At 42.4% G+C, this 24,021-nt stretch overlaps 1 protein-coding gene across 1 annotated transcript in view; it reads right to left on the reverse strand.

The window, feature by feature from the left end:
* nvl (nuclear VCP like) overlaps positions 1–24,021 on the reverse strand; it is a 49,787-nt gene that overhangs the window by 23,172 nt on the left and 2,594 nt on the right. The window contains exons 2-19 of the mRNA XM_072391536.1: positions 21,339–21,407; positions 18,763–18,833; positions 18,393–18,445; positions 17,954–18,044; positions 16,123–16,180; positions 15,419–15,616; positions 12,804–12,909; positions 12,467–12,543; positions 12,189–12,323; positions 11,419–11,520; positions 10,644–10,761; positions 8,305–8,449; positions 7,290–7,533; positions 5,071–5,292; positions 2,633–2,737; positions 2,308–2,370; positions 902–1,021; positions 452–551 (exon numbers count right to left, since the gene is read on the reverse strand). Coding sequence (XP_072247637.1) covers positions 452–551; positions 902–1,021; positions 2,308–2,370; positions 2,633–2,737; positions 5,071–5,292; positions 7,290–7,533; positions 8,305–8,449; positions 10,644–10,761; positions 11,419–11,520; positions 12,189–12,323; positions 12,467–12,543; positions 12,804–12,909; positions 15,419–15,616; positions 16,123–16,180; positions 17,954–18,044; positions 18,393–18,445; positions 18,763–18,833; positions 21,339–21,395 — 2,065 coding nt within the window. The 5' untranslated portion in view covers positions 21,396–21,407. The remainder of the gene's footprint in view (positions 1–451; positions 552–901; positions 1,022–2,307; positions 2,371–2,632; positions 2,738–5,070; positions 5,293–7,289; positions 7,534–8,304; positions 8,450–10,643; positions 10,762–11,418; positions 11,521–12,188; positions 12,324–12,466; positions 12,544–12,803; positions 12,910–15,418; positions 15,617–16,122; positions 16,181–17,953; positions 18,045–18,392; positions 18,446–18,762; positions 18,834–21,338; positions 21,408–24,021) is intronic.

Here is a 24,021-nt window from a genome sequence, read left to right on the forward strand (position 1 = left end):
TGTTGTAATTTAGCGCTATATAAATAAAATTGAATTGAATTGAATTATGTCTCAGGACAATAAAAGATGGAGCCATCATCTACACCAAAAAAATCAAAGAGAAACTCCTTCTCTCGAGTAGAGTGGGAGTTTTGTACAGTGTAATTCCAGACACCTGGACAGTAAGGAAACATCCTGGTGATAACTCTGCTGCTGGTGCTGAGTGACACCAGGTCAGTAGGTGCTCCACAATGTGTCCCTGGGATGGACTGCATTTAGATTATCTTAACAATGTAGAAAGAAAGGTCCTAAACCACCTTTGAATGTGACCCGAGTGATCAGAGTGTGTTCACAAACACATCACACGTGCACTTAAGAACAGCACTTGAGTATCTAAAGCTGATCGGACAAGGCGAACATCTCAGTATGGTCACATTGACTGGACCAGGTGTGACAACAGCTGGATCTGTACCTGGTCGGTTTGTTGCAGCCATAATGAAGACCTGTCGTCGAGCCTCTAAGCCGTCCATCTCTGTTAACAGCTGGTTAACGACCCGCGCACTGGCTCCTGACTGAACACAGACACTGCAAGTTAGCAGGTCACAACAAGACAAACTCTGAGAACAGCACCAACTGTCTACGTACACATCAATGACAGGGCAACACACAGTTAAATCTCAAGCCAACGTATTGCCTACCATGAGCCTGTATACTGTTGAATTAGAAGAAGTGCTGAACAGGGCAGCACATAACTGAAAAACCCAAAGAACCTTTTTATGCAGCTACACCAGGGCTGTTTCTCACTTCTGAAGGTGAATGCTGCTGCTGGTCTGCCTCTGCTGACCTCATACTGTCATTTAAATCAAGAGTGCAGGACGTCATCAAGCAGAGTGTCATGTGCCACTGAGCTCATCTTCCTCACCTCGTGGCCTGAACGGCGCGGACACAGAGCATCGATCTCATCAAAGAAGATGACACAAGGAGCTGAGTTGCGTCCTCTCTGGAAGACCTGCCGCACAGCCCGCTCACTCTCTCCGACATACTGCACACACAAACACACACGCATCAGTTTAGCATGATGTGAGGACAATTGTCTTCTGCAATATTAATTGTGAAGGGAACAACAAACAGAAGGAGGAGTGAACACAGGGAGCGGAGTCCAGTCATCTACATATGGCAGAAAGACAGCAACAACTAAACGATGGAATCAGCACCCTTAGAGGATTGTTATTCAACTGTTTTACTTTAAAAAATATATATACATATGTATATTTATATATGAATAGCTCATATATATGACAACTATTTCATTTAACAGCTGAACATGTGGACTATCTAAATCAATTAATTTATTAAAATTCTAATACTGAAATCACCATGACATTTCCAATTCTAATACAAATAAGCAAATGAGTGTGCAGTTAAAGAGCTCTGCTGAAGCTGCTGATTGGCAGGAAACATGGTCCCAAACAGAGAGCTGTCAGTGGAAACAGTGGAAAGGGTTATAAACCTCCTTCAACAAGGTAATTCAGCTCAGAGTGTGGCAGAAGATGTTGGATGTTCCCAGTCAGCTTGTCTGAAATTTGGAGCAAGAACCAACAAAAAAAAAGGGAAGCAGACCGGTTCGACCAGGGAACACGTCAAAGAGTCAGGACAGAAAACTCAAAGCAGTATGTCTGAAAACAGAAAATGTTCAACAAAAGAAATGAAAAACAAATGGACAGAAACAAGAAACCAGCTGAAGGACATGAGATTTCCTTCCAGAGAAGCCAAACGGCACTCAATCAACACCTTAAGAGAAGAAGAGCAGGTTACAGTCAGCTGAAGAGAAGCAGCCATGGACTGTGGAAGGTTGGATGGAACTGAGACTCAGAGATGAGTCGCCAAGGAGACGATGCTGGAACTTTAGTTTGGTCCAATGAAACACAGAAAGATGACTGGCTGAAGGAAACCAGCACAAAGTTCAGATTTATGGTGGAAATTGGAAAAAAGAATTCAGCTGTCAGAAAGGTTTTTTTTTCTTTCTTGGTTCATGATTCCATAATTTTTCATTAAAAAAAATCATTCATCATAAAAATGTCTAAATAGATTTTAAAATGGCAGAATGTTCAGTTGTTTCAGAAAATATTTTTGTGTCATATGTTTGTTTATTCTTAAAAAATTAAAAAGCTGAATGAAGTCCTGCTTGTGTGGTGATTCCATCATTTTTGTGCGATCACACTGATACGACAGCAGGACAAACTGCGCCTCTGTTGGCTGTACCATGACTCTACATAACAATGCAGTTCTAGAAAGGCAGCAGCATGCTCCTCCAGCTCAGTCACTGACCATGTTGAGCAGCTCTGGACCCTTGACAGAGATGAAGTTGAGGCCTGACTCGTTGGCCACGGCCTGTTGGGGGAGCAGTAACATACAGTGAGACAGGGCAACGAAAAGCAGCTTCACTCTTTGAATGTATGCCAAGTTAAGTAAGGCTGACTCATCACACAAACCTGAAACTATTTCCCTTTCAGAAAGAAAGCAAATTTCCCCAAATGTAACAGTAACAAGACAAGCAACTGCTTATGCTTGAATGAGATTTGATTTAACGTGAAAGCCCTCAGTACAGAAACAGCTGCCTCGCATGTATGACAGTGTTTGTATGGAAGGAAACCTTAGCCAGAAGAGTTTTTCCACATCCTGGAGGTCCAGCCAGCAGCACCCCAGACGGAGCACTGAGCCCCAGGGCTCTGAACTGCTCTGGCGACCGAACGGGAGCCTGCAGGGGACACAAGAAAGCACCTCTGTTTTCCTCTGGGCCAACATTTTACATAAGAAGCATAGAAGTCATGAATAGGTCAAAAGTGCACAAGGTTATATCAGGGCCAGCCCACCACTGTACTCCAAAGAAGCCAGTATGTTCATTATAAAGCTGGGATCCACTAACAGAAGAAGGATAACAGAACAACCCTGAAATTTAGTGTAAAGACTAAACATGAATTTAAGGTTGCTGTAATTAAACCTTTACTTAAAAAATTAAATAATAATAATAATAATAATAATAAATAATAAAAAAATAGTTGCAGTTCAACTTTGTGATCATTTACATAGAAATAATCTGTTTGAAGAGTTTCAGTCAGGATTCAGAGTGCATCATAGCACAGAAGCAGCACTGGTGAAAGTTACCAATGATCTCCTCTTAGCCTCTGATAGCGGACTTGTTTCTGTGCTTGTCCTGTTGGATCTCAGTGCTGCATTTGATACGATCGATCACAGCATTCTGTTACAGAGACTTGAACATGTTATTGGGATTAAAGGAACTGCATTAGGCTGGTTTAAGTCATATTTATCTGATAGATTCCAGTTTGTTCTTGTAAATGAAGAATCTTCCTCACGCATTGGAGTAACTCATGGAGTTCCTCAGGGTTCTGTGCTGGGACCAATTATTTTTACTTTGTACATGCTTCCATTAGGTAACATTATCAGACAGCATGGCATAAATTTCCATTGCTATGCTGATGATACTCAGCTGTACTTATCTATGAAACCAGATGAAACCAATAGGTTGGTCAGACTACAAGCCTGTCTTAAAGACATAAAGACCTGGATGACTCAGAACTGTCTGCTTTTAAATTCAGACAAAACTGAAGTTGTTCTCTTTGGACCTGAGCGCTTCAGGGAGAAATTTTCTAGTTATATAGTTACTCTAGATGGTATTTCCTTGGCTTCTAGTTCTACAGTGAGGAACCTTGGAGTTATTTTTGACCAGAATTTATCATTTGACGCACATATAAAACTGGTTTCTAGGACTGCCTTCTTTCACCTTCGTAATATTGCTAAAATGAGGAACATCCTGTCTCAGGGTGATGCAGAGAAACTAGTTCATGCATTTGTTACTTCAAGATTGGACTACTGTAATTCTTTATTATTGGGCTGTCCCACATATTCTCTGAAAAGCCTCCAGCTGATCCAAAATGCTGCAGCCAGAGTTCTGATGAGACCTAACAGGAGAGATCATGTTTCTCCAGTTTTAGCTTCTCTTCATTGGCTCCCTGTTAAATTCAGAATAGAATTTAAGATTCTTCTCCTCACATATAAAACTCTTAATGACCGAGCTCCATCATATCTTAAAGATCTCATTGTAAGATATTTTCCTAACAGAGCACTTCGCTCCCAAACTGCAGGTTTACTTGTTGTTCCCAGAGTTTCTAAAAGTAGAATGGGAGGTAGAGCCTTCAATTATCAGGCCCCTCTCTGTGGAATAAACTGCCAGTAAAAGTCCGGGAAGCAGACACCCTTTCCACTTTTAAGATTAGGCTTAAAACTTTCCTTTTTGATAAAGCTTATAGTTAGGGATGGCTCAGGTAATCCTGAAACATCCCATAGTTAAGCTGCTATAGGCTTAGACTGCTGGGGGACCTCATCTGTCACACCTTTCCTCACTTTGCTCTCCTTTTCCCCCCCGTTTAATTTCTCAAATGATATTATGTACATGTGACATTATTGTGGTTATTCACTTGTGTTTCTCTGTTCCAACAGATATCCTTTGAATGGTGTTATGGTGTTTTTCCCCCCTCTTTTCCCTCTTTTCTGTCTTCTCAAACCCCAGCTGGTCGAGGCGGATGGCCACCCTTCCTGGTTCTGGTTCTGCCAGAGGTTTCTTCCTGGTTCTGGTTCTGCCAGAGGTTTCTTCCTGGTTCTGGTTCTGCCAGAGGTTTCTTCCTGGTTCTGCCAGAGGTTTCTTCCTGGTTCTGGTTCTGCCAGAGGTTTCTTCCTGTTAAAAGGGAGTCGTTCCTTTCCACAGTCGCCTCAGGCTCAGGACGGGAGATTGGACTGAAGACAAGTTTCGGTGCAATCTGTTGGTTTCCTTAGCTAGGATATTGTTTTTGAATTGGCTCTATAAGTATGAATTACATTAATTTTTAAATTAATTTGACTCAATAATGATTACAATCAATTGAACTCCAATTGGTTTGAATTGGACTGTATTATTGTGCTTTGAGATGACATTTGTTGTGATTTGGTGCTAGATAAATACAACTGAAGTGAAATTTAATTGATTATCATTTCGGTGGTTCATTCATAATTACAAAATGTGAAATGGTTGTTTACCAGTATGGCCATGGTGAGCTCTTCTCTGATGTCCTGCAAGGCTCCCACATTCTCCCAGCTCACGTCAGGCACAGTGGCAAAGCCCTCCCTCTTAGCTGAAGGCTGGACACTGGCCAGAGCAGCCTGGAAGTCTGACATGTGGATGGACAGGCCCGCCAGCTCCTCCTCCGACAGTGTCTCTGTGCTTTTCAGCAGGTTCAACAGGTGCCACAGCTCACCTTGCTGAACCCAGCAGATTAGAGAGGCAGGAAATACTGCATGTCATTTCAATTCAAAGAATGCAAGCATATTTTGCTTAGCTTCAAACTATTTTTTTATATTTTCACTCCACCTCCTCCAAAAGAGTAGTTTGTAAAAAAGGCCAATGCATTCTTTGAGACGCTGTGGTGGGATTACTAACTAAACTTATTTATTTTGCCAATCTGTAAAAAGTTCATGCTGTCTTTATAAAGGTGAAAGAAACTACTGGTTATCAAATGTGTATCAGCTGTCAGTTCTGCGCAGCAGGTTATGTTGCCATGGTGACAGAAGATTCTATCTGACTCACTCAGTCACTCGGCTTTTTACAGTTCAAACTCTAACTCCTAATGACATGGGTTTACCTCCCTGCACACATCTGTGTGACATCTGTTTCTGGTGCACAAAACGTGGACACACAGGTGAGTTCACAGCAAAGCAGCTTTTGCTTTTCGCTGAAAAGCCTGCGATGGTTTTGGGGCAGTTTTAGGTGTTTTCCTGTCATTTGGAGGCTTGTAGAACAAAAAGTGTAAGTCTGTTGGCCTTAGAGTTATGCAGACAAATTCTCCTACTTTTTGATGATGCCTGTGGAGTGAAAACTGTGGACACACAGGTGAGTGTCATGGCAGCGGGTTCTAGAAAAAAACGGATTATTTTGGCTTCCCCACTGTTGAATTTCAGTTGAAAATTCTGTCCATTCATTTCAATGGAGAAATGCAGCAGCTGTGTTGCTTTTGTTTGTCTATCAGTTTTAAAATGTGAAGGCAGATTGGTCGGGGGGGGGCACAGTGGAACGCGTGGAGGCAGCAGGTTATGCAGAAATGACTGTGGAACTCTCTGTTATCTTTACAACTTGCTGAGAACAGCAGATGAGGCTCCTCACTGTGTTTTTATGAGTACTGCAGGTATCACACAGGTCAGCAGAAAGAAGAATGTTCACATATTGTCTCACCTGCTGATGTTTCAGAGATTTTACTACGTCTGGAATGATGTGGACATTTACATTCACACATGCCACCTCTTCAGAACACACAAAAACAATTCAGCTGGGTAGATGCTGGGTAGACGGCTACCTGACTGTGCTGTCAGGGAGTCTGATTAGAATGACCCAAAAATCTGAGGACGAATGGAGTGCATTTATGTCAGGGACGGCACATCTCCTGTCCCACAGACTATGATCTTATGTCTTGGTAGAAATGTACAGTAGCACATGACCTGGCAGAGGTTTTAGGCTACTTTAGGGTACTTCATGTGTGTGCTCTGCTTCTGCTTCTCACTGACCAGATTACCGGCTGTGGGCTTTTTTTTTTTTTTACCTGAGTGTTAAAACTCCAGCAAAAATTCTGACAGTTCCAGTCCAAGTTCCATTTTTTAAACTCCTCGTTTTTTCCTTAGTGTTATAGTTTGTTTTGCTGTGACACATGTGACCGCCCTACAGCTGTACATGTGCCATCATCTGGTTTCATTACCACTCTGGCTCAGGGGGAGAGTGGCTGTCATTCAGGAAGGGAACTGGTGGTTCCATCCCCATCTCCACCGCGTCCCTCTGCGGGACTCTGACGCTCAAGTTGCCCTGATATGCTCATCAGTGTGCAACATACATGTAAGACTGCAGAGCGCTCTGTCGATCTCAGATAATGTTTTATACAAATGTTGCGGCATGAAAATGTGACTTCCTGTGCTGTTGATCACTGCTGTGTGACATCATCATGAAACCAGATGATTACAGGAGAGCCCGGCTATGCAGCACAGGCCTCAGGTGTCCTGAAGACTTCTACAGTTTTATGTTTGGTGTAAATGGAAAACACCAGTAGCCTGTCAGATAGGAAAATGCTTTTTTAACATGCAAATCCTGCTGCCTGCCATAGAAAAAATGTGTTTAAAAAAAACAAAAAACATTCCAGTAGCCTTTTCTACAACACTTTGAAATGTGCAACAGGAAACCTGACAGCAGCCCAGCAGCTGTGCTGCTCTGCCCGTACCTGCAGGTGAGTCTGTCCAGTCTCAGCCTGGTCTCTGCTTCCTGATTCTGCTTCAGTAGAGCTCTGTGGTTGGCTTTGTGGAAGCGACCTTATTTTCAGCAGAACCCTGTTTACAGCACTCATGGCAGCTTCGCGGCACAGGGCCATGAGATCTGCACCAACGTAACCTGGGGTGAGCCGAGCTAGCTGCTGGTAGTCAAAATCCTCTGGCAGTGTCAGCTTTCGACACAGAGTCTTCAAAATCCTGACAAAGCAAAGAGACCATTAAGTTCAGAGTGACATGAAACACAGGGATCGACTGAGCACTCACATCAGAGAATGAATCAACTGGAAGCACGAGTCTGGGAAGGAAGTAGGACTCGTACTGTTCTACATACAGAAAACATGCAGTTGTTTTTGATTTGAATCACTTTTACTTATTATCACGTCTGGTGAAAAGTTGTCGTACTCTAATGATGCCAAACGCCCTCAGTTTTCCTTTAATATCACCAGTTTTAACGGAATGAGATCAACTGATTTTCAACAACTAATTACAGTAAAAGTGGACAGCTTATATCAGACTGAACAGGGACAACACTGGCTTTCGTACTGGACTTCCTCTCAGCTCATTGGTGCTGCTGAAACATTACAAGCACATCAACAATAAGCTGGCAGGAATGTGGAGGTTTGTGGAAGATACACAGAGTAATACCAAAAGTACTACTAAAATGTCCTGAGAACTGAAAACAGGCCCATTCCATAACCTGTTCAGAGGGAGAAGATTTGAACACTGTGATGTGTATTATATTCTGTTCTGGAGAACAATAGACATCCTCTCCACAGCATCCTGACAGGACGGAGGAGCAGCTGCAGTGAGAGGCTGCAGGACTGAGAGCTTCAGGAGGTCCTTTGTCCCCACAGCCATAAGGCTTTTTAACCCTCAAATGTATTTATTTATTTTTTAGTTCTAATGTTAAAAGTCTCTTATTTATTATTTATAAACCACCAAGCCACTGACTGAACACGTGAGTGTTACCGGAGACGGGCGGCTTCATCAGGGATCCCCAGGCAGATCTCTCTGTCAAAGCGTCCAGCTCTGCGGAGGGCAGGGTCCAGGGAGTCTGGCCTATTGGTGGCACCGATGACCATGACCTGAGCTGTCACTGCCAGACTGTTCAGATCTGGAAGAAGACATAGAATAGAAACTTTTCACTTTGGGTCATCACACTTCGTAATATTGTTAAAATCAGGAACATCCTGTCTCAGGGTGATGCAGAGAAACTAGTTCATGCATTTGTTATTTCAAGATTGGACTACTGTAATTCTTTATTATTGGGCTGTCCCACATATTCTCTGAAAAGCCTCCAGTTGATCCAAAATGCTGCAGCCAGAGTTCTGATGAGAACTAACAGGAGAGATCAGTTTAGCTTGTCTTCATTGGCTCCCTGTTAAATTCAGAATAGAATTTAAGATTCTTCTCCTCACATATAAAGTTCTTAATGACCGAGCTCCATCATATCTTAAAGATCTCATTGTAAGATATTTTCCTAACAGAGCACTTCCCTCCCAAACTGCAGGTTTACTTGTTGTTCCCAGAGTTTCTAAAAGCAGAATGGGAGGCAGAGCCTTCAGTTATCAGGCCCCTCTCTTGTGGAATAAGCTGCCAGTAAATGTCCGGGAAGCAGACACCCTTTCTACTTTTAAGATTAGGCTTAAAACTTTCCTTTTTGATAAAGCTTATAGTTAGGGATGGCTCAGGTAATCCTGAAACATCCCATAGTTAAGCTGCTATAGGCTTAGACTGCTGGGGGACCTCATCTGTCACACCTTTCCTCACTTTGCTCTCCTTTCCCCCCCCCCGTTTAATTTCTCAAATGATATTATGTACATGTGACATTATTGTGGTTATTCACTTGTGTTTCTCTGTTCCAACAGATATCCTTTGAATGGTGTTATGGTGTTTTTCCCCCCTCTTTTCCCTCTTTTCTGTCTTCTCAAACCCCAGCTGGTCGAGGCGGATGGCCACCCTTCCTGAGTCTGGTTCTGCCAGAGGTTTCTTCCTGTTAAAAGGGAGTCGTTCCTTTCCACAGTCGCCACAGGCACGCTCAGGACGGGAGATTGGACTGAAGACAAGTTTCGGTGCAATCTGTTGGTTTCCTTAGCTAGGATATTATTTTTGAATTGGCTCTATATGAATTAATTGGATTATTTTTAAATTAATTAATTGGATTTGATTGGATTATGATTACAATGAATTGAATTCCAATTGGCTTGAATTGGAATATATTACTTAAGTGCCTTGAGATGACAATTGTTGTAATCTGGCGCTATATAAATAAAATTGAATTGAATTGAATCTGCATGTTTATCCTCTTCTGAATGATCTCAAACTGTCATGTCACCCTTCATGCATCATACACAGGAGCAGGTAACAGTATCAGAACCCATCTTCAGAACATCTGATGTTTTAGGATGCTCTTTAAATCCGAATTCTGTAGTGACGATCAACCTTGTATCCATCCCACATGTCTAACCAGACACCGCAGCAGACACATATGGTCCAAACAGTTCTCTCAGAGTTCTGGAGGCTTTAAAAAAGGCTACGGGCTTTTCTCTGGTTGCATTTCACTGATGTGATGTTAGTACAGGTCAGCACCGTCGCCTCACAGCTGAGGATCCAGGTTCAATCCCTGCCCGGGCCTTTCTGTGTGGAGTCTGCATGTTCTCCTCGTGTATGCGTGGGTTCTCTCTGGGTACTCCGGTTTCCTCCCACCGTCCAAAAACATGCTGTTAGGTTAACTGGAGACTCTAAATTGTCCTTAGGAGTGAGTGTGAGTGTGGTTGTTTGTCTCGTTTGTCTCTGTGTGGCCCTGTGATCCTGTCCAGGGTGTACCCCGCCTCTCACCCGATGACCGCTGGGATAGGCTCCAGCCCCCCCCCCCCCCCCCCCCGCGACCCGACCGACGGATTAAGCAGGTATAGAAAATGGATGGATGGATGGATGTTAGTACAGAAGAGTAAAAATCCGCTTGTAACTCCTCCATCCCATTCCAGCTCTGCTTTTTAGGAGCTAAACCTAAGAAATGTCAACTTCTTACCCATGTGGAAAAGCTTTTTTGTAATGGGGAGTTCTGGTGTTATGGTTAACCAGTCAGCATAATGTCCGGACCATCACACACTGCACATCACACCTGCTCCTCTGATCGTGAAGATAATCTCCGCAGACTGAGCTGGTTTAGAAAGGCAGCACTCGTGTAGCATGGATTCCTACATGGAAACTTTGACAGTTCTGAACTTTGTGAATGGGTCACAAGTGTGTGCACACGCTTGTTCCTGAGCCATACAGGGAACTTGTGTCAGTGTGGAGACACTTACCATCCATGCAGGTTAACAGCTGGGCTACAATCCTCCTCTCCATGTCTTTAGAAGCCACCTCTCTTTTTGGGGTGATGGCATCTATCTCATCTATGAACAAGATACACGGAGTAGAACTCTGCAGGTAAAACAAAAAACACAATCAGAGACCGTCATATCAGTAAGAGCAGTTATACAGCATTCGCTGTGCCGCAGGAACATCAGTGTCCTGTGTGCTGAACGGAGAATAGAGCAGAATAGAAGTGTTTTACACTTGTTTTCATGTTTGAAATGAATGCACAGAATTTTCAACTGAAATTCAACAGTTTTTCTAGAACCTGCTGCCATGCCCCGTTTTCACTCCACAGGCAGCATCAAAAAGTAGGAGAATTTGTCTGCATAACTCTAAGGCCAACAGACTTACACTTTTTGTTCTACAAGCTTCCAAATGACAGGAAAACACCTAAAAACTGACCCAAAACCATCGCAGGCTTTTCAGCGAAAAGCAAAAGCTGCTTTGCTGTGAACTAGCACAGCAAACTCTTTCAAAGTAGAGGCAAACTTTCATTATTTTTGAAAAACGGTTGATGCACAACAAGGCAGGTGGAAACGGCTCAATTCTGATGTAGTAGCTGAAAAGAATTTCTGAACACCTCCCTCCAAAGCGATGATCTAACCAAGGCCAGTGCCTTTGGGATGATATGTTAGGTGGATCCCTCCTGGATTCTACAGCCTACCTATCACTCGAGCTGCCTTGGAAGTCACAAGGACATACAAAAAGAGAACAAGTACTGACCACAGCCAGGTCAAACAGTTCCCTTAGCTTCTGCTCAGACTCTCCTGACACTCCAGACACCAGCTCGGGGGCAGACACCTTCAACATGGGCAGCTGCAGCTCCTGAAACACACAACCACATCCTGATAATAACACAACTCTTATAGAGGGACACAGACCTATCTGAAAATGTTTCAAAACTGCTTCAAAATCTCTCAAAAAAATTACGGCGTTATACTATGAGAAAAGCTGCAAGAATAAAGGTTCATGTGATGGGGGAAGCTTCCTCCTACCTTTTGGTTCTCGTAACACTGTGTAGCAAGCAAAATAGTTTTTGACTGTCTGAACTCGTCTTCCCATAACACCGTGTGGCCAGTAAACATCAATAATAGAAACAGCAATAGTATCATTTTGTGAGCCAGACAACTCTGAGCCAGCTTCCTGACAGGTTGTGCGAACTCGTCTCTTTCTTGCAAGAAATAAATGTTTTGTGTTGAATCCAGCGACTCGGAGCCTTTTTTGAGAGAATATTTCTGACACTCATAAAGAGTCCCAAAATGGGACGACAAAGATTTATCATCAGTTATAGTGCTTCGCATCAAGCTTTTCCTTAACATAGTTGGGTTTTAATCTGCAATAATCCAAACTGTGTAGTTACTAAATACCAACACACTACAGATACCTCACAACACTTCCATCTATGTAATAAAACCAGTGTCCGCTAAACAGATTTATGGAATACAAACGTGATTTGCTCAGTTATTGCTAAATACAGTGTGTGCTGGTCTCACCCCTGCCACAGCTTGGGCCAGCAGGGTCTTTCCACAGCCAGGAGGCCCATGGAGGAGAAAGCCCCTGGGAGGAACCATCCCCAGTTGCTGGTACACCTCAGGGTGACGCATATGGATCAACAGCTTACACACCTCCTGCAGATGTGTGAAAGACAGACAGCAAAACCCATCCCGTACTGAATGAAACCCTGTAGCTTTTCAAAGTTCCTCCTCTGGGGACTCCGAGGTCACTCTGACATGAATGAATTGAGACAGAGCAACAGGTTAAAGGCACTAACCGTTAACATATCCTCATTACCTCCCACGTCTTCAAACTTCACAGTGGGATACTGCAGCTCTGGTGACTTTGGTTTTACTACAAAATCAAAAACACTTTTACAGATAGGCAGCAGAAAAGGCTGGTAACTTATCAGAGCTTTCTGTTGCTAACATAATACACAATATAAAGAAAATTACTAACTTCAACAATAAAAATAACTGTTGGTTGAGGCAACGAATATATATTCATATTCATACTGATGCGTGGTGTTTAAATGTAAAGTAGGGATCCACAGTGTAATGACTGGGTGGTACAACTCTTTCATGTTCCAGTCACACAGGAACAGCAGCAGTTACCTCTCTTGTTCAGTGGGTGCGACTCAGCAGGTTCAGCTGAGCTCTGGGTCCTTTTTCTTTGCTTTTTGCGACACTTGTCAGGCTCCAGCATGGACACATCTGTTTGCTTGAAACAAAAACACAATGCAAATGGTACATAAGCTGAACCAACATCTACGGCTTCAGACACAGCAAATAAACTAAAAGCTTTTCAGATTAATCTTCAGTCCTGTTTTCATGCGGCATCACAGGCAGATGACATCCTAACACAACTCCCAATGAGAAAGGTATTCAATTAATAAACCCAAGACATCAAAACTAGAAAATGAAACATAGGAATCTTTATAGAACAGGAAACTAAAGCAAATATATTTTCAACTTTTAATCTTTTTAGATTGTCCTGTGCACAAAAAGAAAGGAATTAATTAAATAATGACAAAATAAATATGGAGAATGGTTCAGAGAAATAGATCTGAAAATAAAAAACATGGTATTATGAGTATTTTCATTAAATCTGTTCTGGTCTACACTTGTGTCAATGTATTTTGCACATAGTCTCATCATTTTCTATTTATCATATTTGTTATATTTTCCATACTGACTGCCCTAACCATGTCTCCAGTGCTTTTGTGATCAATTTTTACTTCCAATTAGGGCTGCAACTAATGATTATTTAGATAATCGGCTAGTCATCGATTATTGAAACGATTAATCGACTAATCGGTTAATTACTAATTAAAACACCCCACAACTGAAAAAAGATGCATTCAAACCATATCATATATTGACTTTTAACATTAACTGAAAATGCTAAGAAGAGGCTGGCAGTAATGCACCAGCAGTCAAATCAATACCAAAAAGTGAACAAGTAAAAAAAGAATACAGCCTGGTTGGAACTTTGGACTGTGAAGTTGAATGATACAATTTTAATGTTGCACTTTAATGTTAAAATCCCACACAACTCCGCTTATTTAGCTAGCAGGCTACGCTAACAAGCTAAATATCTAAATACCATGGTGAGTCTGTCTCCCAGAACTCCAACCTGCTTCCTCTTCAAATGTTCATCCCTGACCGACGTGCTCAGTTATACGTGAGGTCGGCTTTACAAAACTTGCAGGTAATCTGTTTTTTTCTGGGTGTCGAGGGTGAAATGCTGCCAGACCCTGGACACTTTTGGACGAGAGGACAATAATTCATCAGCAGTGTTAATACAGGTCATGTCCCGCTATTATTTATCGTAATGCGCATGCATCTCTAAGCAGAGATAGGCAGGAATTCAGATGACTCACTCCGTACGAAAAATGATGTTCAGCTCGACAGCGTGAAAAAGACGTGTGATGATGTAACCGACAATTAAATACGTCGACGGCGAATTATGTTATCGATTTTTGTCGACAACGTCGACTAATCGTTGCACCATTACTTCCAATTTTTTCTTCTTTTACATTAGATATAATTCTTGTGTACAGTCCATTTACCATTTACATAACAGACAACTTAAGAAGCCATTTTAAACTGGATCTTTAGGCTCTTTGTTACCAGCAGCCTGTCACAAAGACACATCATTTGTTCCCATTTCTTTAGTTGCATCTATGAAAAACAGCAAATATAACACAGTTTGACAGACAGAAAATAGGATTTCTGCAGCAACAAGGTGATTCCCAAAGAGCTATTAGCTGAAAACTTGGCATATCTCAGCATGGTGTGCAGTGTGTCCTTAAAACATTTGAGGAAGCTGGACAAGTGGAGGACAAAAGAAGAAGTGTCAGGCCTAAAAAACTATCTACAGCAGATGAACAGGATCTGAAAGTGATGTCCTTAAGAAAGAGGAAAAAATCCAGCTGTGACCTGACAGGACCTGAGAGATGCATCTGGACCTTCAGCTGATCCATCTACTGTTGGCCCAAGCCTCATCAGAAATGGGCTCCATGGAAGGGTGGCTGTCAAGAAGCCATTCTTAAGGAAGGGAAACAGGGAGAAAAGGCTGAGCTGTGCCAAATGACACAAGAAGTGGACTGAAAATCAGTGGCAACAGGTCTTATGGAGGGATGAATCCTCCCCAGAGCCCGGACCTCAACATTATTGAAGCAGTGTGGGATCATCTGACAGAGAACGGAACAAAAGGCAGCCCACGTCCAAAGAAGAGCTTTGGGATGTCCTTCTTGTTACCTCAGCTGCTCGTTTATGCCGCTTTGCATTGCTAAACATAAGAAAGATCAGACCGTACCTAACCCAACATGCCCCCCAACTCCTGGTGCAGGCCATGGTCATCTCCCGCCTTGACTACTGCAACGCTCTCCTAACTGGTCTCCCAGCCTGTGCTGTGAAACCTCTGCAGATGGGGTGGCTCACAGATAATGATGAACAGGCCAAGTGACTGACTCACTCCTCAAATACCCAGGCTACAATGCACACAGAATGCACCAGAACCGGGCTGATCCACAGAACACCAAAATCTGGGATCCATGTTGTCATCTCAACAGGTCAGAGCTATTCTGACAGCAATCAGTATCAGGCAGGTGCTTTTCATGTGTGGCTGATCAGTGTCCACAAATATACTTCACCTTTACTTTGTTACAGTGTAACTATATTAGGATGTCTGCTGTCCACCACAGAGTACAGCTATGGTTACATACATTTGTCATTGTATTAGCTGAGTCCTCTTCACACAGGTCGATGAGGACGCTGCTCCTCGTAGGGCCTCTGCCTTTATCAATGAACCAGCCTCCGGGGGAAACCAGCGTCCCTGCATTTGGAGGGGGGTTGGTTTTGCTGGCATGACCGCTAGGAGCAGGGCTGCCCTTCCGGTACAGAGACAAAAGAGAGCTGTTGGGCTGTGGATAGGGAAGAGAAGCAACAGGAGTGGTTACATCTCATTATTATTAAATGGTCAGGGTGTCTACATTTTTGGGGGAATATTTCAAAGCTTTTCTTGTATATACAATTTACTTCTACATGTAATGTCTGGCAGGCGCACCAGCGCTGCAACCCTGAAAAGAAGTGAGAGCTGCAGCAGGAGATGGAGGAGCATGTGATCAACAAGCCTCTCAAGCAAATTAATCTGTGTGTATGTGAAAGACAAAAAAAAAAAAAAGAAGGAATTTCTGTAAAGCCTTTAAAAGCATTTTAAAAACAGCGTTTTGTTGCTGCAGCACACGGAGGCAAAAGAGGAGATTGCAGGAGAACATTGTAGCTTAGCTCCTATCAGTGGCACCAGAAGCGTGAGCGGACGTAACTGGTATCTACCACAGATTAAACATGTACAATCATCAATTCTGTGATCCACTCATTCATACGCTGTGTACGCTGCTGTCACAGTCGACCTTCACAGATCTCTTACAGTATTGTCCTGAATGTGGTCTCTGCTGTCAGAGGACTCTTCTGAGCTGCTCCCATCACTGCAAACACACAGGTTCAAATGGAATTAGTCTGACATGTTACCAAGTGCATCTTTTTCACACAAGCTCGACAGAACAGATGTTTTCTTGTCATAACCTAGGACAACTGTGTTGGAACTTTACCACATCAGTTCCATAGTTCAAAGTAGGGATGTGCCGATCCGATATCGGTACTGATATTGAAGAAAATTCTAGATCAGGTATCGGCGACAATGGGCTGATCTATATCGGCCAGTCCCCCCCCTGTCCTGTCCAGCATTGGCATTCATCCAAGGCCTTCTGCTCCCTCCCTCTAGTAAGTTTTTTGCGATTAACTTCTAATTTTTTTTTGTTTTTACCAAGCTAAATAAGCTATTGTTTTGTTCAGATGATTTTGTAATGGATGTTTAATTCCCATTTTCACTAAACTATATAAAGAGCTGCACAAATATTAAATAAACAAGTAATTCAGTATATTTATATCTGTTTATGTTTTTTAAAAAAATAGGAAAGAAACGTTTAAGTCAAGTCTGATGTTGCCTTGCACAAGAGAATGATTCCAGTTTTTTCCACACAATGAAACTTACCGTTTGTTACTATAATTCCGTGCTGTTTTTCTGTATCGTATCGGCCGATACTAAACCTCAGATATCGGTATCGGAGGTGAAAAAAGCAGATCGGTGCATCCCTAGTTCAAAGTCTAAAGAATTTACACTGTGCTGCAGGCGTTTGCTGCTCTCTACCTTTTTTCTGCCTTTGTCTAAATACGTCTAGTGCAGATATCAAGTCAAAAACAGTCATTAACATCCTCCATGTTTTGTAACACTGCATTTGTCACAGTACACTCATCATATTTTTCTTTCTGTCTTCTCAAACCCCAGCTGGTCGAGGCAGATGGTTCTGCCAGAGGTTTCTTCCTGGTTCTGGTTCTGCCAGAGGTTTCTTCCTGTTAAAGGGAGTCGTTCCTTTCCACAGTCCCTCAGGCTCAGGACGGGAGATTGGACTGAAGACAGGTTTTGGTGCAATCTGTTGGTTTCCTTAGCTAGGATATTATTTTTTGAATTGGCTCTATATGAATTAATTGGATTATTTTGAAATGAATTAATTGGATTATTTTTAAATGAATTAATTGGATTATTTTTAAATGAATTAATTGGATTTGATTGGATTATGATTACAATGAATTGAACTCCAATTGGCTTGAATTGGACTGTATTATTTAAGTGCCCTGAGATGACATTTGTTGTAACTTGGTGCTAGATAAATAAACTGAATTGAATTGAATTGAATTATCCTGGCTCCTGCACTGTCCAACCTGGAGTATTAGCATTCATGAGAACATATCCTGCATGAACTTTCTCCTGACGATTAAAGGCAAGTGTGAAGGAGCTTTAGAAGAGAATGTCTGAACTCTGATTGAGAAAATAGTGACAAAGTCAACAATTGTCAGCTGCAAAAGTGGCACTCGGTATCTCATCACCATACATAGTTGTGTTCACTGGAGCCACTATGTAATTTTGTAAGTTTGAGTTGGTTTAGATGGAGAAAATATGCTGTTCAAAGGCCCTGTTCTGAGAAGCTGTTAACTTAGGTTTCCAGACAGGAACACTGTGACTGCTAACTACTGCAGCTCAGACACTGACTGCTCAGAAGTACCGCTCATTAACATTCCTTTAATTCATCAGACGCTGAGCTGGAATCAATGTGTGAAAACAGCTTAAAAGAACAGCAAGGGAAAGGTTGTGAGGTGCCCTTAGGTGAGAGACATGCAGGTGGCGTGCAGTGTGTCCTTACCCAGCATCATTGTGGCTGCTCTTAGCTTTCTTAGCCAAGTGTTTGCTCTCTAGGTCGTTCAACCCAAATTCCTCCTTGACTGCTTCATACACTTCAAAAGTCATAATGAAAAGACCAGTCAGATCCACTTACAGAAAATATTGCACATGCAGTGCATAATCATGAAATGATGATGATCATGAAAGTCTTTTTTTGTTTATTAGGCTTGAGAGTCTAATCTTCAATTAAATGTATTTATTTTGTCTTCGTATATGGTCCTTTTTTTGTGCAAACACTTTATCTTCTATAGTCATAAAAAAATGTAATCAGACCATTGATCTCTATCTCCCTCAGGTACAAGTTATCCATGGTGCTGTATTTTAAAGACTGAACTAATATCCCACAAAACAAACAGAAATCATACCGTCATAAGACATCAGACCATTTTTGCATCACTTACCTTTTCCAACTTGAATTCTGAAAGCTGTTTTGTTTCTCCTGCCATAGTCCATTCTAAAAGGCATAATATATTCTTCACAATGAGTTTCATGTCCATATTAATATACAATTAGTAACCAGTTAGTGATACCCAACAAAGTGCTTCAAAGGTTGTGCTCTTAAGGAAAATAAAGATGTTTAAAACTAACGTTGACAATGTTTTAATTTTTGAAGCTGTTGTTTGTTCTGAAGATTTTGACAGAATTAACAGGAGTGCTGATGTGACTTTAGTGGATCTGCCCGTGACTGCAGGGGCCGGTGTAAGAAGCCAGCGAAATACAGAGATGAAGCAAAGTTAAACAGATTTGCACGAGCAACATCAAATCCCCTACCTGTATAGTCTTTGAAGTTCCAGGGACATTTCTGAAAGGTCAACATATTCACTGCTGCTGGAGGCCAGATACTGAAAACACAAAATCACCATGAAACATAACCAAGACCGATGACATCATATTCCACCCAATCACCGACCACAGCTCAATTCAAGAAAGGGAAATCATAAAAGCACCATTTCACCAAGCTAAGCTGAGATCTTACATGATTCTGGGTGAGATATACATATATCCAAGTCAAATGAGGGGTAACCAGGACATGCAGCTTTGAAGTAGGTTACTGGAACAACTGTTGAGCAGTGCAGAGAAAATTACTGTTGGAATGCTGTTCTACAAGCATCCTGTGTTCCCAGCAAGAGGGGATAAATGCAGAAAAAAAACCATCTACTCCAACAAGCACACAGCCTGTAACTCCGTGTTCCAATGTCAGCAAATGGGTTCTACGGTTAAAACTAGAGATGGATGTGATATAAAGATTATATGGCGGGGGAGCCACAAAGACATGTTGAGGGGGGGGTACCGTGCATCACCAGCTCTACCAGCTAGGAATCCCACACATTACACAGTGTTCTCAAAGTACAATATATACATATAAACAGTTTACACACACACACACACACATATATATATATATATATATATATATATGCTATGTTGCCAAAAGTATTCCCTCACCTGCCTTTACACGCATATGAACTTCAGTAACATCCCATTCATAATCCATAGGGTTTAATATGATGCCGGCCCACCCTTTGCAGCTATAACAACTTCAACTCTTCTGGGCAAGCTTCCCACAAGGTTTAGGAGTGTTTATGGGAGTTTTTGACCATTCTTCCAGAAGCGCATTTGTGAGGTTAGACACTGATGTTGGACAGAAGGCCTGGCTCTCAGTCTATGCTCTAATTCATCCCAAAGGTGTTCTATCGGGTTGAGGTCAGGACTCTGTGCAGGCCAGCCAGGTTCTTCCACACCAAACTGGCTCATCCATGTCTTCATGGACCTTCCTTTGTGTACTGGTGCGCAGTCATGTTGGAACAGGAAGGGGCCATCCCCAAACTGTTTCCACAAAGTTGGGAGCACTTTCCTTTGTTCAGCCGCTTAACTCTGACCTATGAACCATTCAGGCAGAGGGATAACTCAAGGGATGAACCAGTGTTGTGTCGACACATAAGTCATAGTTTATGCTTTAACGTCATGTCGACGACGTCGGTAGACCCCTCCGCCATAGCCTGACGTGCACCTCAAAAAAATCCTAACTACACGTTGCGTAGACCTGGACCATAAGGGCTGTGATTGGTCCGCTCAGAACGTAATTTCCGGCAGTTACTTTTTCTGGTCTTAATGGCTGTATATGGCGAAGAAGCTCGTTGACATTCGAAATGATCTAAAAGTGCATTTGTTCATCCAGGTTGTGAAATCACACCAGTGTTGTAAATTCACACGTTCAGCCTCAGCCGGTCGTACAGACCACCCCCGCAAACGTCTTCTCTGCCGCCTGCGCTTCAACATTTGCAATTTAAGCCTTTGTTCTTCATATTGATGAGCTCCAGCTGCAAATACAGCTGCTCCACCTCGGTTGCCATTGGTTACTGTTGTTAACTGTGACCGGAAGAAAAAGCAAGGATTCGGCTATAACCTGAAACCACACAAACACACAGCCACACCCCCCTACTGGCATGGCGGTGAACTGCAGAGCAACGTGTTCCCTCGACGCAGAACTTCGAATGCTCACTGAAGACGTCACGTCGACGTTCTGGAAGAGTATAGCTTAACAGACAACTTAGCAAAGAAGACATTTTAAACTGGATCTTTAGGCACTTTGTTACTAGCAACCGGTCATATACTTGCACATGCTGGACATTGTTTTAAGACATTGCAAGACTTCTGAACAGAGCTATATACCAGCCTTCACTGCTAATGGGGATATTTAGAGATTTCAACCACACCTCTTTTGCTACACGTCCATCTTGCTGACAATTTGTGTACTGATTTTTATCTTATCTTATTTCCCTAATAATTAATAACTCATTTGTCTTTATAATGTGGGCTGCAACAATATAATTTCCGTTTGGGAATTGATATTCAAATTTAAAATATTCAAATATGTTAGATGCAAACTTTGTCCTGGGGTGGATCATTCCTGTATCCTCAGTCCTTCTCCAAGTAAGACAGTTCCAGTATGGGGTGCTGCATAGTTCAACTGGCTCAGCAGGCGTCACATGTACAGCGGCTGTTCTTCTTCAACACAGCTGGCCCGGGTTCATGTCCCAGTCTGGGCTGCTTTCCTGCCCGTCTTTCCCACTCTCTCTGCCCCCCTTTCCTGTCCACCCACTGTTCACTAAGGTCATTAGTGTCCAAAAACAACTTGAAAGGGGAAAAAAGTTGCCCCCTTCTCATCAGCATGTCTTTGGTTCTCCAACAACTGAAGCAGACCTTGCTTCCTCTTGACGGGTACTCGTTTTCTTGGCTAAACAGTTAGCAAACTGTAACTTGATCTAACAGACTTTTCCTTCTAACCATGCTAAAATAATAACAGTGAACTCATAAAGCCTGGAAAGAATAAGAAAGACCCCTACCTGTTCCACTCTCTGTCTCAGCCGACTATCCAGCCAGCCACCACTTCTGCTCTTCATGATACTCTGAGCCTAGAAAAAGACAGTCATGAGGAACCAGATTAAAACAGGAAGAAGAAAACAAACCAGAGTGTTGGTCTTCTGACTGTGAATCTGTAGTATCTTCTTTAGGGTAGTGTTTGCCAGGTTTGGTCCTTGTAACCTTTTCCCTTCAGGTCTCCCTTCTCACGCAGCAGACAATCAGCCGCCAGGAACATCAGAAACGTCACAAACATCTGTCTTGTGTTTTTACGGTGTGTAATGCACTGTTAGCTCTGCCAGACCTCGTCCAGGCTTTTTTCAACAGATTCTTCATGATAGAGATCACACTGATTGGCTGTTCGTCGTACCGAATGAACTCTGTAGTAAGCTTATGTGACTGTAACTGCTATTTATCTAGGCATAAAGCTAAACCCATTAAAGGTAACCTCTAACTGAGCTGGAACCATAAAACTGGACTAATAATCACCTGACTTTATTCCATTATTGTTTTTAACTTGCTGAATCATTTAGAGACTCCTGGTCCATTCTGAATGGCAGAGTTGTGTCCTCTTGCACACACGTACATGTTCAGAGTCGGCTGTTGGAGGCCGTTTTTGCAGGGTGCACAAGAGCAGCTGTTTTCCAACATCTTGGCGTCGGTTTTGGGTATGAGATCCCTAACACACCTGATTCAAATTCAACATTTCTGCATAGTTCAAGGACAATCAGAGCCATAAATGTAAATTCTTCAATTTTACTGCCTGTTTCAGAGGCTTGGATGGTCGGCTCCTGCTTCTATCTGTAATCCTATGAGCCTGATCTGAAGGATGATTCCTCACTGCAGTGTCACCGGAGGTTCACCAGCCTACTGTGTCCAAGCCCCTGAGCAGATATGAAGCAGCTCCACTCAGTCTTCTCTGAAACACACTCTTTCAGTTTGTTGTATAAACTGTTTCATCTGGTTTTCATTCTTATAAAAGTCAGTGTATGTTTCATTTCATGCACTAAGAGTTTTTACTCCACACTACACTTTGTCTTTAAGTATATGAATAGTTTATTATTACTATAATAATGTGTGTAGATCACGTAACTACAGAAGAAAATATCTGTGTCCCAAACCCAACAAACTACACAAAACTGGGAAAATAAAGGCAGAGTCCCCACAGAGCAATAAACCACAACACACATCCAGAGGGATGCTTAAAAGGCCTGTCTGCTGTTTCCTGCTTTTTATGCAGAGTTGATTTATAATCACCATTTGATAGTTCCAGGCTGCTGAGCTGTCATTATCACAGGGGCTGCCTGTGTAGGTGCTATGGAAGCCCCAGGGCAGAGGTCACACACCTATGTTCACCTGCTGTTGTACCAGGTAATGGTCCCTGAAAGGGATGGCTGCCAATGCCAGTCATGGGCCTGGGAGTATAACAAGTGAATATCATGTTCAGCTGAAGGCTTGAAAGGGATCTAACCCAACCTGAAGAATCGTGACTATCTCATTTGTATGCCGGGAAAAGTCTTGAAGCAAAGCCTGAAGGCGCATTAAAGTCTGGATGTCTGACCATACTTGTGAGCCAAACTAAGGTTATGAGAACGCCAATAAATAGTACACAGACAGGTTGTACTAACAGTTTAACTTGATTTTATCCTGCAGTTTGTGCATGGATTATAATACAGTATAGACTCCATTGAGCAGCCCATGTTATACTGTGTAAGCACAGTCAGGAGCAGTTTAGTTATCATGATATTGTACTATGTGTTCCCCATCAAATACAGTGGATACAGCAGAAAACAAAGGAATGAATAGCCTATCTGAGCTGTGTGTGTGTGTGTGTTTGGGGGAAGAGGGTATTGTACAATAAAGACTTGTACCCCAAAACCTAAAAAGTGTTCACCATCAATCCATATTTCTGAGCCTCAATTCCAATCATTATGGACTTATCATACCTCTATATACCACACTATCTATGCTGCATGCACTCACTGCTTATTGCACTTCTGGTTAGACGTTAGACTGCATTTCGTTGCTCTGTACCTGTACATGTGTAATGACAATAAATCTGAATCGAATCGAATTTAATTATGTCTGAAGAATTGCATGTTAATTTCAAACTAGATTTTTGGGCGCAAGGAACCGCTCTACCGATCTATCAGTTCCAGTTACGGTCAGCATAGATGGGAATCCAACATCCGGGTGCACATAAAGAATGTAAAAAAACATGCTCACCAATCATAATGTTTCATATGGAGGCCCTGAAGCGGACTGCTGCCACCAGACACCACTGCTCGACCTTAACCTCTGCAAAACACTCTCAGTCCTGCTGTGTGGGCTGATATCTGCAGTCCAGTCGGAAATATTAAACGGTACTGATCATCCCAGAAAGTAGTCCGCAAACAGAAACTGTAGTCCAACGCAGCCAGCAGGATTGAGAGTAGTGCCATCCCTTCATGTTGTCATAGCTTAAAATGTCACCTGATTACCCAGGCTCACTGAGAGTAAACACACCTTCATTTAACAGCCGTGCAAATCAATAATCTGATCAATATCCCCTCATTATAGCAGGAGACGATGTGATGATGTACCATTGTCTGTTTTATTAAATGAATGTGCTGAAGATGGATTATTGTGAGAAAGTTTCAGTCTGTCTGCAACAAACAGAAAAAACAG

Source organism: Leuresthes tenuis, unplaced genomic scaffold (genome assembly GCF_036924035.1).
Source record: "Leuresthes tenuis unplaced genomic scaffold, fLeuTen1.0.hap1 SCAF_8, whole genome shotgun sequence".
Taxonomy (NCBI): domain Eukaryota; kingdom Metazoa; phylum Chordata; class Actinopteri; order Atheriniformes; family Atherinopsidae; genus Leuresthes; species Leuresthes tenuis.